Source organism: Phoxinus phoxinus (assembly GCF_949152265.1).
Source record: "Phoxinus phoxinus genome assembly, chromosome: 9".
Classification (NCBI taxonomy): domain Eukaryota; kingdom Metazoa; phylum Chordata; class Actinopteri; order Cypriniformes; family Leuciscidae; genus Phoxinus; species Phoxinus phoxinus.
In genome coordinates, this window is record NC_136884.1 from 25,704,823 (window position 1) to 25,719,822 (window position 15,000).

Sequence of the window (15,000 nt, forward strand, 5' to 3'; positions counted from 1 at the left end):
GGGTTCAATAAAATGAACTGGGGCAGTGGCACAGGAAATGGGGGAGGAGTAGGAGCTGCTGGGGTAATGGGCCGCACAATTGTAGCGCTGGCAGGTCGTTTGCCCGGCCGTAGCTTAGGAGCCTGTCCCGCTCTGTTAGGAGGAAGGACAAACTCATGACGGGCCCCTGATGTGGAGGGAGCCTCATCCAGCGTTTCCCGCGGAGCAGGAAGCTGTGAGCTGGCCACAGCGATGCGGTCTTCTGCAGCAAGGCCCTGGGTAAGGACAGTCACTTCCTGGGTGTTCTCCCTTCGATTAAACCTGCAATCAAAAAAATTATTAATTATAAATAACTGCTATCCCTTTCATTCAAATGTATATGTAAAACCATGCTTACCACTGAGTGAGAGTCCTCTGATTCAGCACAAACAGCTGAAGTGACGTGGCCTCCATCAGAGTGTGGCAGTTCAGCACCAGGTCTCGGATGTGGTGGTAATCGTTGAGCACCTTAGTCCAACGAGGAAGACGGACTCCATCTTTCTTAGTTGGGGACTTGTGCAGTGCACACAGTTTGATGCACATGGCCTCGACTAAGCGACTGGTGCTGGGCCACTGAGCCGGCCCCCCAGGATGACCGATCAGACACCTCTTCACACTCTCCACACCCGGTGTCACTCCTGTGTTTTTCGGAGCCTTGAAGCGTCCGTGGGTCAGTTTGGGCTGGTGTCTGGGCTGATAGTGGATCCTCCTCTTGTCCCCATCAGGAAGAGCAGTCCACAGACGGATGACCTCTGTGACCTGCTGCTCGTCCAGGTAGAGTGCCTGACGGAGGGACATCAGGTACTCAGCCAGATCCTGCACCTTATCCCAGCCCGCAATGCCATCGGGTCCAAGAACAGGAGCCTGTAGAAGTATTACAATAACAATACATAGCATGTTAAATGTCAGAGTGTAAAAGCAAATGGAAACTAATAATGAGCAGCTTACTTACAGGAGCCTGGTCTGCAACACTGGACCCAGTTGATGTTGCAGGAGCAGAGGAAGCACTTGGCTGGACAGAAGGCTGTGGAGGAGACTGCAGAGGAGGGTGAACAGGGCGCTGCAGAGGAGGGTGTAGAAGAGGCAGAGCAGGGCGCTGCTGAGGAAGCTGGGCAGACTGCAGAGGAGGCTGAGCAGGGCGCTGCAGTCCTTGGCTGGATGTGGGTGGCTGTAGTGAGGATGGTCCTGGTGCAGAGGGACAGGGGTTGAAGGCCTGGGGGAAGCTGCTGTGGACTGGGACAGTCTCAATGGGGTCATAGAGGACTGGCACTGTGAGGTCCTCAGGTTCCTCCTCAACGAAGCCTTCGTCCTGCACCACCTCATCATCCATCTGCTCCACCAGCCGATCCTCCTCTTCTGGGTTATCCATAACAGTCAGGGATTTCCCAGACTGACTGTACAGATACTCCATACCCAGCAGCTCCCCTGCAAAACAACACACATACAAAGCACATTCACATTATTATAACTGTAGTGGCTATTTGTCCATAACAAACTGAAACAAACAAACAATCAAACTTTTCAAAGTTTGATCGTTTGTAGGCTTGACGCAGTTTAACAGATAAAAAAATGAAAATAATAAACAATAAAATAATAAGCATAAATGCAAAATAAAGCAAATTCACTTTAGGAAAAGAAAGCAAATAAATTAGGCTATAAAGGCTCAAATTAAGCCTAAATTAAACAACAATAGTTGAAGTATTTGAAATAAAATATAAAAATGTACACTCAAACACTCATACACCTGTAAAATGTATAATCTTTTGTTTGAGTTAACATGAATAATTCTCACCTGTGTAAGCCCCTGGAGGCTGGTAGCGCTCATCCAGGGACATCTTCAACACTTTGCGGCTAAGCCGGTCCATTGCCTCCCTCTCAGCGCTGCTGTAGGTCCTCAGGTCAGTCTTTCCCCTTACTGCTTCATCCATCCGGTTCTGGTTCCAGCGCATCAGGCCTTCCAGGAGATAGGCCTGGAAATGCGCATCACTGGCACTAGTCCCTAGAGGTTAAATAAAGTCAAATATATATAATCTATGTATTCAGAACGGCAGAACAGGTTATAAAAGTTTTACGTTTTTAGCAGTTTATAAAAGTTATAACCTACCTGGGATGAAGCGATTTAAATGGAGGTGGAAAGACTCCAAGGAGGTGGAGCCACGAGCACAGCGATAGCAGCTGAGCTCCACACCACCCTTCTTCACTGTGTCTGTCTTCTGGTACAGAGGGAAGCCCTCTGGGTCCTGAATACAGGCAATGTGCCTCTGCTGGTCTATCCAGACCTGTTGGATGCGCTCGTGGTCCAGCAGTGGTACACCCAGAGTGTCCCTCCCCTTCTCACTGTCCATCTCTTCAATGAGTGCCTTGATCCTCCTGGTGGTCTCCTCCACTCCTCTGGTCCGCTTGCGACAGTGCAGCGCCAACTCCTTCCTGGTGATCAGCTTATCCAGGGCCTTCTCTGAGACTGGACCAGCTCCTCTGGCCTGTAGCTCCCCCTGTTTGGCCAACCGAAGAGCAGCGACATCATCTGGATCCAGCTCAAAGATGCACCTGGAAAGCCGAGTCATGAAGGTGCCGTAGAGCCGATGAGCCTCCGTGATGACACCTGCTGCAAAGCGCCGCATGAAGTGCCAAATGTCTAGGCGCACTTGGAGCTCATCCCACTCTGTGAACATGGCTCTGACCTGCGACTGTCCGTGTGCGAGTGGGCTGCAGCAGTCTCTGTCCACATACATGACGGCGGGCGGTGCCACTCCCGCCTCCCTGTACCTCTTCATGAGACCCGCCGCCATGGGCCACAGTCCATGCCCCTCTGCCGCTGTGAGCACTGACACCAACACCTGGCCGTGCTCATTGCCTACATTAGTGCACCAACCAGCAGTGTTGGCAGCAGCGCCGGCCAGTTTTTTGGTGACCTATGTAAAAAAAACAGTAGAATAAACAAATGTAAGAAAAATTTAAGATAATAACAATTATTATTATTCAAACTTGACTTTTTATACCTTTTTGGTGGAGTCCATCTTGAGGACAGAGCCAAAGACCGAGGTTATTTTGGCCTTGACCTCAGGTAGCCGCGAGAGGACGTCCCTGGCATACACAGACAACAGCCACTTGGGTTTGGGGATGGGTGGGAGGGGTGGGGGCGCAGAAAAGACTGCAGGCTCAATGATGGAGGAGTCTGTGAAGGGCTCACAGACAGTGAGGTACTCCAGCGTCCGCTGTGACCACGCTGAGGTGTGCTGCTCCTGCAGCTTTTTGTGAAGCTGCGTGACACTGTTGCCCTGGGTCCTCTCCCGCATCATTATGACTACACGGTAGTCACACGAGTACCTACAGACAGTCAAATAATTATGTTCAGTGCCACATCTTGCTATTTCAATGTTAATGTCAGTAAAGCAATGTATTTGATTTTATACAGTACAACAAATTACAGTGCATTGCTCTAAATATGAATGTGTTCTACCTGTATGTCAGAATGGCGGGGAATTTTCTGCGGTGTCCCATGTCGAGCTGTCCCAGGATGTCTTCAGACCAGGCTGGATACTTCTTCTTGCACCCTTTGCACTCCAGATACTCTGTTGCCATGTCATACCACCCGTCTATGTCCAGGACCTTGCGCACAGTGCGATAAAGGCCAGCAGCTGTCAGCTTGTGGTTATTGCAGGCTGGCTGGACACAGACAAGTGGAATGGACCACATCTTCAGCGGCATCCAGAGGAACAGAGGGCGGCAGAAGAAGATATCAGGAGAAGCAGGGGGCTGGGTGAAGACGGTCGGGGGCTGGGGAGGGTACCACCAGAAGTTGGGATGTGGCATCAGCTCAGGCTTCCCTGTTTTTGAGTTGGCCCTGAACAGAGTCTTTCTGATCCAGTCCTGCTGGAAAGATGGGAGTTGCTCGTTCCAGTGGACAGGAAGCTCTGCAGGCGAATGGGACACCTGGCCAGGGGTCCACAATGCTGGAGGAGCAGGGGTAGGAGCACGAGCCGGGGCACGAGCCGGGGCAGGAGAACGAGCCAGGGCAGGAGAACGAGCCAGGGCAGGAGAACGAGCCGGGGCAGGAGCACGAGCCGGGGCAGGAGAACGAGCCAGGGCAGGAGAACGAGCCAGGGAAGGAGCAGGAGCCGGGGCAGGAGCACGAGCCGGGGCAGGAGAACGAGCCAGGGCAGGAGCAGGGCCTCTCAAGGCCGCAGTGGCTGGAGCGTAAAAAGACACAACATAATTATCTTATTGTTTTAGACTTTCACTGCATGACTTTCTCAGCTCTGCTGGACAGCTACTGCGATTACAAGGTTTAGTGAAAAGCATTTATGATTAGTAGACAGGCAACATGATGATGAAACGATGGAAGGAAGCAGTGAAAATCATCATGTTTATCACCCAAGCACCATTAGGACAAATACAAGAAGAAAAATGAGATGGGATAAGCAAAATGTGAAGCAAAGCAGCCCAAACACTGTGAGTGCCTCTAACTACAACAGCCACTTATTCCAAGAGGATTGGGGGACGTGTGAGATGACAAGAATGAGCTTTAGTCTGTGATTATGATAAAAAATGAAATAAAAACCTTTTACATACACCTTTAAATTCCCTTTTTGCTTTGAAGATGTTCACTCAAAGAGTGAATGTAGATTGACACCTGAGAAATGCCATTCCTCTGTGTTGTAAAATAAAAGAATATGATATGTCATTTAAAAAATACTGTTGTCACAGAATTGTTTGTAAAATATTGTTTAAGATTTACATACCTTGAGGAAGTTGCTCCTCAGCTTGTGAAGCTACAGTTGCCATCTCCTCGTCATCTTCCTCCTCAAAAAAATCCCTAGCAGCAGAGTCTGTAAAATAACATAAAACACTAAGCACATGTCACCAACACACTTGTATGCGTTAAGTGATACTCACCACATGTAAAGAGTCGTCTCCGGGCTGCGAACTCAGACGCAGGAGGGAAACGTGGTCCTGCAGCTGCTGTTGACAAAACACGTATTTTCGTTAGACATATATACTGCATAATATATACTGTAATGATTTTAAAGCTGGCAAATCACTTACAGGGTTTGGCTGGAGACAAAATCTTGTGTGCCAGCTGTGAAGCAGATAAATGCTTCCCCCGCGCCAAAAGGGCCTTCACCTTGGTCACCAGCAGTGGCCTGTTCTGAGTGCCAGCAGGTGGAGGAGGAACATACATAGTGCCAGTGGGCACAGCAGCAGTAGGGGCAGATGCAGCGGGCACAGTGGTGGTGGGCATGTGGGCTGGAGCCTGCCTCTTCAGCACGTATGCTTTGAAAAGGGCCATGTTGGTGTTGGGCCTGGCCTTTGCCTTCTTTAGGTAGGTGATGAGAGCCTGGGCCTCCTTGCTTGGGTCCTCATACACCTCCTTCATTGACCTACCCTTAAAATCACTAAACTCCACCATCAGACATCCAGAGTCTCCCGTCCTCTGGGCCTCCTGCAGCATGGCCTGTTTTTTCTGATACACCTCCACAGCCTCACCTACCTCCCTGATCTGCGAGGTGTATCTGAGGAACAGGTGTTTGTTTGCCGACAGTGGGTTGTTCCTCTCCTCCTCCCCCAAAATGCTGCTGACCAGATACACTGCATACCCCAGTGAGTTCTCCAGCAGCCACAGGAACTTCTGGCCCTGGTGTTTCCCAAACTGGATCTTGCAGTGAGCCAGAACCAGGAACTGGTCTCCAGGATTCCCTCCATTCTGCCTCACAAAGGCAGTGGCCTCAGCCAGGACCTCCTCCTTACACCTGGCCCTCCCTGCCACCGTGATCTCACTCCTATTGGCCTCCTCAGTTGGCCCCATGAGGAGTCGACCCTCAGAGGTTTTTCGAAAAACCGGGTATGCATACATAATCTGAAAGGACACAGGCATAAACAGAACATAGCTGTCATATTCCAACTGAAAGTATTGTGCTACACCATTTGTTTTTAATGTAATTGATTAATGATCATATGTTTTATGAATTGTCATGTACAAATTGTGCTCTACAAATAAACTTGTCTTGACTAGCCTTGCCTATATGACTGTAAATCATTTAATAATTGAAACACTGGATTTATAAAACCTTTCAGCATTCAATGAACTTACAATGGGCTTAATTCATTTGCAAATCATTCACTGCTGTCCTGGAGTCGCTAAGTAATTGTAGTAGCATTGATTCATATTAAAATACTGTACAATCTTATCATATTTAGCTATTACCCACAGTATCTTGACAGCATCAAGTAACACTTCTTGGTACAATCTTGCTGGTATCATGCCATGCATAAATCATTTTGTTTTGTTTAGCTTTTGTGGCAGAGATTAGGAAGCACACAATATAATGTAAAGGTAAAAATATGATCATCAAACAGATCTAAAACGTAAAATTGTAAATCAAATCGTTTTGGTATATATTTTATAAGTCCTGGTGTCCTCTACAGAGGACATAGTATAACATATATATGAATAAAACATTATAATGTAATGACACAAAAAAAAATACTAAATTAACAACAACAAAAAAATTGTCTCAGGATATAACGTTAGCTTAATTAGCGGCCGGCTAATTAACTTGACAGTATTGACATGTTTTTTACTGTATTTATCATGGGAAATGTTACAGGTTCACAGGTACTTAAGAATACGTGTGCTATACATGCTAGCTAGCTATATTGGCATGTTTTATTTTCCCAAAATACACACTGTATACGAATAAATAATGAACGATTATACAGTAATGAAGAATAGCCTTACCTGTTGCAAAGATGACAATAATAGCGGCCGCCGATTGGTCAAAAGTAGTAAGCCACATGAAAGCAACGCAATTGGTCAAAAGTAAGCCACAGGAGAGCAACGCGATTGGTCAAAAGTAAGCCATAGGACAGCAACGCGATTGGTCAAAAGTAAGCCACAGGAGAGAAACGCGATTGGTCAAAAGTAAGCCACAGCAGAGAAACGCGATTGGCTCATTTGGGCTTACTTTGGCTCAATTGGTAGGATGCGAGAGGTAGCGGGATCGATGCCCGCATTCTCCACGTGGTGTGCTGCCCTTTTACGCTCCCTTCAAGGGGCACTCCCTAGATGAGCTGTTGAGGCTCACTGCTGCCGAAAAGTTTTTTCAGACGAGGCCCTGCGCACATTCCTGGCAAAAGCAGGTCCCACCGAGATTTGAACTCGGATCGCTGGATTCAGAGTCCAGAGTGCTAACCATTACACCATGGAACCTTGGCGTGGGTCACCTTCTCCCACTGAGCAGCAGAGAGTTAAGTCATTCAGCCTAGAAGCGCTATAGCAAGGAGCAAGTGAAAGCCTTTGCTTTTTAAGGCCATGTTTCCCTGTTTCCGACTCGGTTTGAGAGTGCCAATTTCACCGCAACATCAGCAGTTGCGCATCACCTCTGTTTTTTCCCTCCCTTCCGCAAAAAAGCTAGGAAGGTTCCACCGAGATTTGAACTCGGATCGCGGATTCAAAGCCCAGAGTGCTAACCATTACACCATGGAACCAACACACCCTGTCGCCTGGCCGTCTGAGAGGAAGATAGCGATGAGGCTAGGTGGAATCAGGTAGAGAGGAGGTGGCGTTTGGTCACTGGACCCCCTCGAACAAAAGACAAGGTTTCTCTGCCGAAACCCGGGATTGAACCAGGGACCTTTAGATCTTCAGTCTAACGCTCTCCCAACTGAGCTATTTCGGCCAGGTCCATGGCTGTTTTAGCCAGCAGAGATTTCTGGGAAACCGCACGTCACTTTGGAGACGTTCAGAGCTGAAGGTCACAGAGAGAAAAAGAGTGGCCCGTACGGGGATGGAACCCGCGACCTTGGCGTTATTAGCACCACGCTCTAACCAACTGAGCTAACCGGCCTTGCTTTGACTGTTTTTATCCCCAATTTCTCAGAAATATCCTGGTTGCCCTAATCAGGCTGAAGAGATTAAAAGCAAAGCCTAAGAACGGGCTCGTCCGGGATTTGAACCCGGGACCTCTCGCACCCTAAGCGAGAATCATACCCCTAGACCAACGAGCCAAACATTTCCTCTTGCATGGCTTAAAGCGCAATATTTTAATTAAATCTACAACTAAACGGTAGCCAGTGCAAAGTTGCCAGGACAGAGGAAATACGGTCTCTTTTCTTTGTGGCCATTGGAAATCGCGCTGCAGCACCTGCACACATGCTAGGGATCGCTCCTCGCCTTTGTCTTTGAGAGCGATGCCAGCACAGGACAGGACAGCACAGCAAGCCTTCTCTCCATCGTCGAGGGGAATTAGCTCAAATTGTAGAGCGCTCGCTGCGCAAAAGAAGGGGCCCAATCTTTGCGCCCCGCACGCAAGCGAAAAAGACGCAGAAAACGGGAATACGCGCACAAATTTGCCCTGCAACAATATTCGGGCTATATTCCTGTGCGTTATGGAGGAGTTTTAGTTACATGTGAAACAAGTCACCCTCCACGGGCTGGGCTCGAACCCGTGTTCTGCGCGACCATAGTGTGTGATCAACTGCGCCTGCGCCTTCATTTGGTTATCTATGTGACATATCATTGTATTGATTGATATTAATTGAGTATATTATTTTAAAAAAGCATATTACATGTTTATGGTTTAAATAAAACAAATTAAAATGTTTCTTCAATTATGTGTTTTTTGTGTGTGGGATTGATTGATATGATGTATCTGATTTATTTTAGGACACTTAAAATGTTTTATTAAAATGAATACACACAAATATTGAAATGACATTTCAAATGTAAAATGTTTTATTAAAATTAATACATACAAATATTGAAACAAGTACACACACACATATATAAATATATGTACATACACACAATATATAGGACAGATTGCACATTCCAGTCCCAAGGCAATTCAAAGCAGCACAATGAATAAGAGTGTGAACAGTATTATTTACTAAAACTAAGTACAAGACATTAATAAACAACAATAAACAACTAACAATGTGGAAATAGAATAGAACATTCTGTAATATAAATGAAACAAACAAGTCATTACAGAAAGATGGGAAAAAAAGAAGGTAAAAGTATTTACATTTTAACATCAATTAGTTGCAGCTGAGGTAAGTATCAAGATTTATTTACATGTTTACATATTTACAGTCTAGTATTTACAAGATTATTATTATTATGGAGGTGGCTGTCCAGGTTTTTTCTGCTGGCGCTGTTCTACCAGCCACTCCTCTAAAGATTTGCCACCAGAGACACTGGGGCAAAACGTGGCACTGCCGAAGCGGCTGTGGCCGAACTCCTTAGTTTTGGGCTTGCCACAATTAGAGCATTTGTTATATGCCACTTCACGGACATATTTCCTTTTGTGGGCTCCACTGGCCTCCTCTTCTGCCCTGCGTCGCCTGTTCCTCTGAGTGAAGCGGGACACAGACACCGAGGCAGTGAGAGCAGGAGCCTCTGGCGCGTCAGGAAATACTGGAGTTGGAGCCAGGAGAGGAGCAGCTGAAGCCATCAGCGTGGGCACAGGGTTCAATAAAATGAACTGGGGCAGTGGCACAGGAAATGGGGGAGGAGTAGGAGCTGCTGGGGTAATGGGCCGCACAATTGTAGCGCTGGCAGGTCGTTTGCCCGGCCGTAGCTTAGGAGCCTGTCCCGCTCTGTTAGGAGGAAGGACAAACTCATGACGGGCCCCTGATGTGGAGGGAGCCTCATCCAGCGTTTCCCGCGGAGCAGGAAGCTGTGAGCTGGCCACAGCGATGCGGTCTTCTGCAGCAAGGCCCTGGGTAAGGACAGTCACTTCCTGGGTGTTCTCCCTTCGATTAAACCTGCAATCAAAAAAATTATTAATTATAAATAACTGCTATCCCTTTCATTCAAATGTATATGTAAAACCATGCTTACCACTGAGTGAGAGTCCTCTGATTCAGCACAAACAGCTGAAGTGACGTGGCCTCCATCAGAGTGTGGCAGTTCAGCACCAGGTCTCGGATGTGGTGGTAATCGTTGAGCACCTTAGTCCAACGAGGAAGACGGACTCCATCTTTCTTAGTTGGGGACTTGTGCAGTGCACACAGTTTGATGCACATGGCCTCGACTAAGCGACTGGTGCTGGGCCACTGAGCCGGCCCCCCAGGATGACCGATCAGACACCTCTTCACACTCTCCACACCCGGTGTCACTCCTGTGTTTTTCGGAGCCTTGAAGCGTCCGTGGGTCAGTTTGGGCTGGTGTCTGGGCTGATAGTGGATCCTCCTCTTGTCCCCATCAGGAAGAGCAGTCCACAGACGGATGACCTCTGTGACCTGCTGCTCGTCCAGGTAGAGTGCCTGACGGAGGGACATCAGGTACTCAGCCAGATCCTGCACCTTATCCCAGCCCGCAATGCCATCGGGTCCAAGAACAGGAGCCTGTAGAAGTATTACAATAACAATACATAGCATGTTAAATGTCAGAGTGTAAAAGCAAATGGAAACTAATAATGAGCAGCTTACTTACAGGAGCCTGGTCTGCAACACTGGACCCAGTTGATGTTGCAGGAGCAGAGGAAGCACTTGGCTGGACAGAAGGCTGTGGAGGAGACTGCAGAGGAGGGTGAACAGGGCGCTGCAGAGGAGGGTGTAGAAGAGGCAGAGCAGGGCGCTGCTGAGGAAGCTGGGCAGACTGCAGAGGAGGCTGAGCAGGGCGCTGCAGTCCTTGGCTGGATGTGGGTGGCTGTAGTGAGGATGGTCCTGGTGCAGAGGGACAGGGGTTGAAGGCCTGGGGGAAGCTGCTGTGGACTGGGACAGTCTCAATGGGGTCATAGAGGACTGGCACTGTGAGGTCCTCAGGTTCCTCCTCAACGAAGCCTTCGTCCTGCACCACCTCATCATCCATCTGCTCCACCAGCCGATCCTCCTCTTCTGGGTTATCCATAACAGTCAGGGATTTCCCAGACTGACTGTACAGATACTCCATACCCAGCAGCTCCCCTGCAAAACAACACACATACAAAGCACATTCACATTATTATAACTGTAGTGGCTATTTGTCCATAACAAACTGAAACAAACAAACAATCAAACTTTTCAAAGTTTGATCGTTTGTAGGCTTGACGCAGTTTAACAGATAAAAAAATGAAAATAATAAACAATAAAATAATAAGCATAAATGCAAAATAAAGCAAATTCACTTTAGGAAAAGAAAGCAAATAAATTAGGCTATAAAGGCTCAAATTAAGCCTAAATTAAACAACAATAGTTGAAGTATTTGAAATAAAATATAAAAATGTACACTCAAACACTCATACACCTGTATAATGTATAATCTTTTGTTTGAGTTAACATGAATAATTCTCACCTGTGTAAGCCCCTGGAGGCTGGTAGCGCTCATCCAGGGACATCTTCAACACTTTGCGGCTAAGCCGGTCCATTGCCTCCCTCTCAGCGCTGCTGTAGGTCCTCAGGTCAGTCTTTCCCCTTACTGCTTCATCCATCCGGTTCTGGTTCCAGCGCATCAGGCCTTCCAGGAGATAGGCCTGGAAATGCGCATCACTGGCACTAGTCCCTAGAGGTTAAATAAAGTCAAATATATATAATCTATGTATTCAGAACGGCAGAACAGGTTATAAAAGTTTTACGTTTTTAGCAGTTTATAAAAGTTATAACCTACCTGGGATGAAGCGATTTAAATGGAGGTGGAAAGACTCCAAGGAGGTGGAGCCACGAGCACAGCGATAGCAGCTGAGCTCCACACCACCCTTCTTCACTGTGTCTGTCTTCTGGTACAGAGGGAAGCCCTCTGGGTCCTGAATACAGGCAATGTGCCTCTGCTGGTCTATCCAGACCTGTTGGATGCGCTCGTGGTCCAGCAGTGGTACACCCAGAGTGTCCCTCCCCTTCTCACTGTCCATCTCTTCAATGAGTGCCTTGATCCTCCTGGTGGTCTCCTCCACTCCTCTGGTCCGCTTGCGACAGTGCAGCGCCAACTCCTTCCTGGTGATCAGCTTATCCAGGGCCTTCTCTGAGACTGGACCAGCTCCTCTGGCCTGTAGCTCCCCCTGTTTGGCCAACCGAAGAGCAGCGACATCATCTGGATCCAGCTCAAAGATGCACCTGGAAAGCCGAGTCATGAAGGTGCCGTAGAGCCGATGAGCCTCCGTGATGACACCTGCTGCAAAGCGCCGCATGAAGTGCCAAATGTCTAGGCGCACTTGGAGCTCATCCCACTCTGTGAACATGGCTCTGACCTGCGACTGTCCGTGTGCGAGTGGGCTGCAGCAGTCTCTGTCCACATACATGACGGCGGGCGGTGCCACTCCCGCCTCCCTGTACCTCTTCATGAGACCCGCCGCCATGGGCCACAGTCCATGCCCCTCTGCCGCTGTGAGCACTGACACCAACACCTGGCCGTGCTCATTGCCTACATTAGTGCACCAACCAGCAGTGTTGGCAGCAGCGCCGGCCAGTTTTTTGGTGACCTATGTAAAAAAAACAGTAGAATAAACAAATGTAAGAAAAATTTAAGATAATAACAATTATTATTATTCAAACTTGACTTTTTATACCTTTTTGGTGGAGTCCATCTTGAGGACAGAGCCAAAGACCGAGGTTATTTTGGCCTTGACCTCAAGTAGCCGCGAGAGGACGTCCCTGGCATACACAGACAACAGCCACTTGGGTTTGGGGATGGGTGGGAGGGGTGGGGGCGCAGAAAAGACTGCAGGCTCAATGATGGAGGAGTCTGTGAAGGGCTCACAGACAGTGAGGTACTCCAGCGTCCGCTGTGACCACGCTGAGGTGTGCTGCTCCTGCAGCTTTTTGTGAAGCTGCGTGACACTGTTGCCCTGGGTCCTCTCCCGCATCATTATGACTACACGGTAGTCACACAAGTACCTACAGACAGTCAAATAATTATGTTCAGTGCCACATCTTGCTATTTCAATGTTAATGTCAGTAAAGCAATGTATTTGATTTTATACAGTACAACAAATTACAGTGCATTGCTCTAAATATGAATGTGTTCTACCTGTATGTCAGAATGGCGGGGAATTTTCTGCGGTGTCCCATGTCGAGCTGTCCCAGGATGTCTTCAGACCAGGCTGGATACTTCTTCTTGCACCCTTTGCACTCCAGATACTCTGTTGCCATGTCATACCACCCGTCTATGTCCAGGACCTTGCGCACAGTGCGATAAAGGCCAGCAGCTGTCAGCTTGTGGTTATTGCAGGCTGGCTGGACACAGACAAGTGGAATGGACCACATCTTCAGCGGCATCCAGAGGAACAGAGGGCGGCAGAAGAAGATATCAGGAGAAGCAGGGGGCTGGGTGAAGACGGTCGGGGGCTAGGGAGGGTACCACCAGAAGTTGGGATGTGGCATCAGCTCAGGCTTCCCTGTTTTTGAGTTGGCCCTGAACAGAGTCTTTCTGATCCAGTCCTGCTGGAAAGATGGGAGTTGCTCGTTCCAGTGGACAGGAAGCTCTGCAGGCGAATGGGACACCTGGCCAGGGGTCCACAATGCTGGAGGAGCAGGGGTAGGAGCACGAGCCGGGGCACGAGCCGGGGCAGGAGAACGAGCCAGGGCAGGAGAACGAGCCAGGGCAGGAGAACGAGCCGGGGCAGGAGCACGAACCGGGGCACGAGAACGAGCCAGGGCAGGAGAACGAGCCAGGGAAGGAGCAGGAGCCGGGGCAGGAGCACGAGCCGGGGCAGGAGAACGAGCCAGGGCAGGAGCAGGGCCTCTCAAGGCCGCAGTGGCTGGAGCGTAAAAAGACACAACATAATTATCTTATTGTTTTAGACTTTCACTGCATGACTTTCTCAGCTCTGCTGGACAGCTACTGCGATTACAAGGTTTAGTGAAAAGCATTTATGATTAGTAGACAGGCAACATGATGATGAAACGATGGAAGGAAGCAGTGAAAATCATCATGTTTATCACCCAAGCACCATTAGGACAAATACAAGAAGAAAAATGAGATGGGATAAGCAAAATGTGAAGCAAAGCAGCCCAAACACTGTGAGTGCCTCTAACTACAACAGCCACTTATTCCAAGAGGAGTGGGGGACGTGTGAGATGACAAGAATGAGCTTTAGTCTGTGATTATGATAAAAAATGAAATAAAAACCTTTTACATACACCTTTAAATTCCCTTTTTGCTTTGAAGATGTTCACTCAAAGAGTGAATGTAGATTGACACCTGAGAAATGCCATTCCTCTGTGTTGTAAAATAAAAGAATATGATATGTCATTTAAAAAATACTGTTGTCACAGAATTGTTTGTAAAATATTGTTTAAGATTTACATACCTTGAGGAAGTTGCTCCTCAGCTTGTGAAGCTACAGTTGCCATCTCCTCGTCATCTTCCTCCTCAAAAAAATCCCTAGCAGCAGAGTCTGTAAAATAACATAAAACACTAAGCACATGTCACCAACACACTTGTATGCGTTAAGTGATACTCACCACATGTAAAGAGTCGTCTCCGGGCTGCGAACTCAGACGCAGGAGGGAAACGTGGTCCTGCAGCTGCTGTTGACAAAACACGTATTTTCGTTAGACATATATACTGCATAATATATACTGTAATGATTTTAAAGCTGGCAAATCACTTACAGGGTTTGGCTGGAGACAAAATCTTGTGTGCCAGCTGTGAAGCAGATAAATGCTTCCCCCGCGCCAAAAGGGCCTTCACCTTGGTCACCAGCAGTGGCCTGTTCTGAGTGCCAGCAGGTGGAGGAGGAACATACATAGTGCCAGTGGGCACAGCAGCAGTAGGGGCAGATGCAGCGGGCACAGTGGTGGTGGGCATGTGGGCTGGAGCCTGCCTCTTCAGCACGTATGCTTTGAAAAGGGCCATGTTGGTGTTGGGCCTGGCCTTTGCCTTCTTTAGGTAGGTGATGAGAGCCTGGGCCTCCTTGCTTGGGTCCTCATACACCTCCTTCATTGACCTACCCTTAAAATCACTAAACTCCACCATCAGACATCCAGAGTCTCCCGTCCTCTGGGCCTCCTGCAGCATGGCCTGTTTTTTCTGATACACCTCCACAGCCTCACCTACCTCCC

At 48.2% G+C, this 15,000-nt stretch overlaps 1 protein-coding gene across 1 annotated transcript in view; it reads right to left on the reverse strand.

Moving 5' to 3' along the window:
- LOC307004509 (uncharacterized protein) overlaps positions 1–13,212 on the reverse strand; it is a gene marked incomplete at both ends in the record, with an annotated part of 13,561 nt that extends 349 nt beyond the window's left edge. The window contains 17 exons of the mRNA XM_079623829.1: positions 1–300; positions 377–882; positions 971–1,443; positions 1,811–2,017; positions 2,123–2,930; positions 3,018–3,345; positions 3,479–4,208; positions 4,761–4,847; positions 4,915–4,980; positions 5,065–5,875; positions 9,183–9,786; positions 9,863–10,368; positions 10,457–10,929; positions 11,297–11,503; positions 11,609–12,416; positions 12,504–12,831; positions 12,965–13,212. The exon at positions 1–300 is cut by the window's left edge and continues 349 nt beyond it. Coding sequence (XP_079479955.1) covers positions 1–300; positions 377–882; positions 971–1,443; positions 1,811–2,017; positions 2,123–2,930; positions 3,018–3,345; positions 3,479–4,208; positions 4,761–4,847; positions 4,915–4,980; positions 5,065–5,875; positions 9,183–9,786; positions 9,863–10,368; positions 10,457–10,929; positions 11,297–11,503; positions 11,609–12,416; positions 12,504–12,831; positions 12,965–13,212 — 7,490 coding nt within the window. The remainder of the gene's footprint in view (positions 301–376; positions 883–970; positions 1,444–1,810; positions 2,018–2,122; positions 2,931–3,017; positions 3,346–3,478; positions 4,209–4,760; positions 4,848–4,914; positions 4,981–5,064; positions 5,876–9,182; positions 9,787–9,862; positions 10,369–10,456; positions 10,930–11,296; positions 11,504–11,608; positions 12,417–12,503; positions 12,832–12,964) is intronic.
- Positions 13,213–15,000: the final 1,788 nt, after the last annotated feature.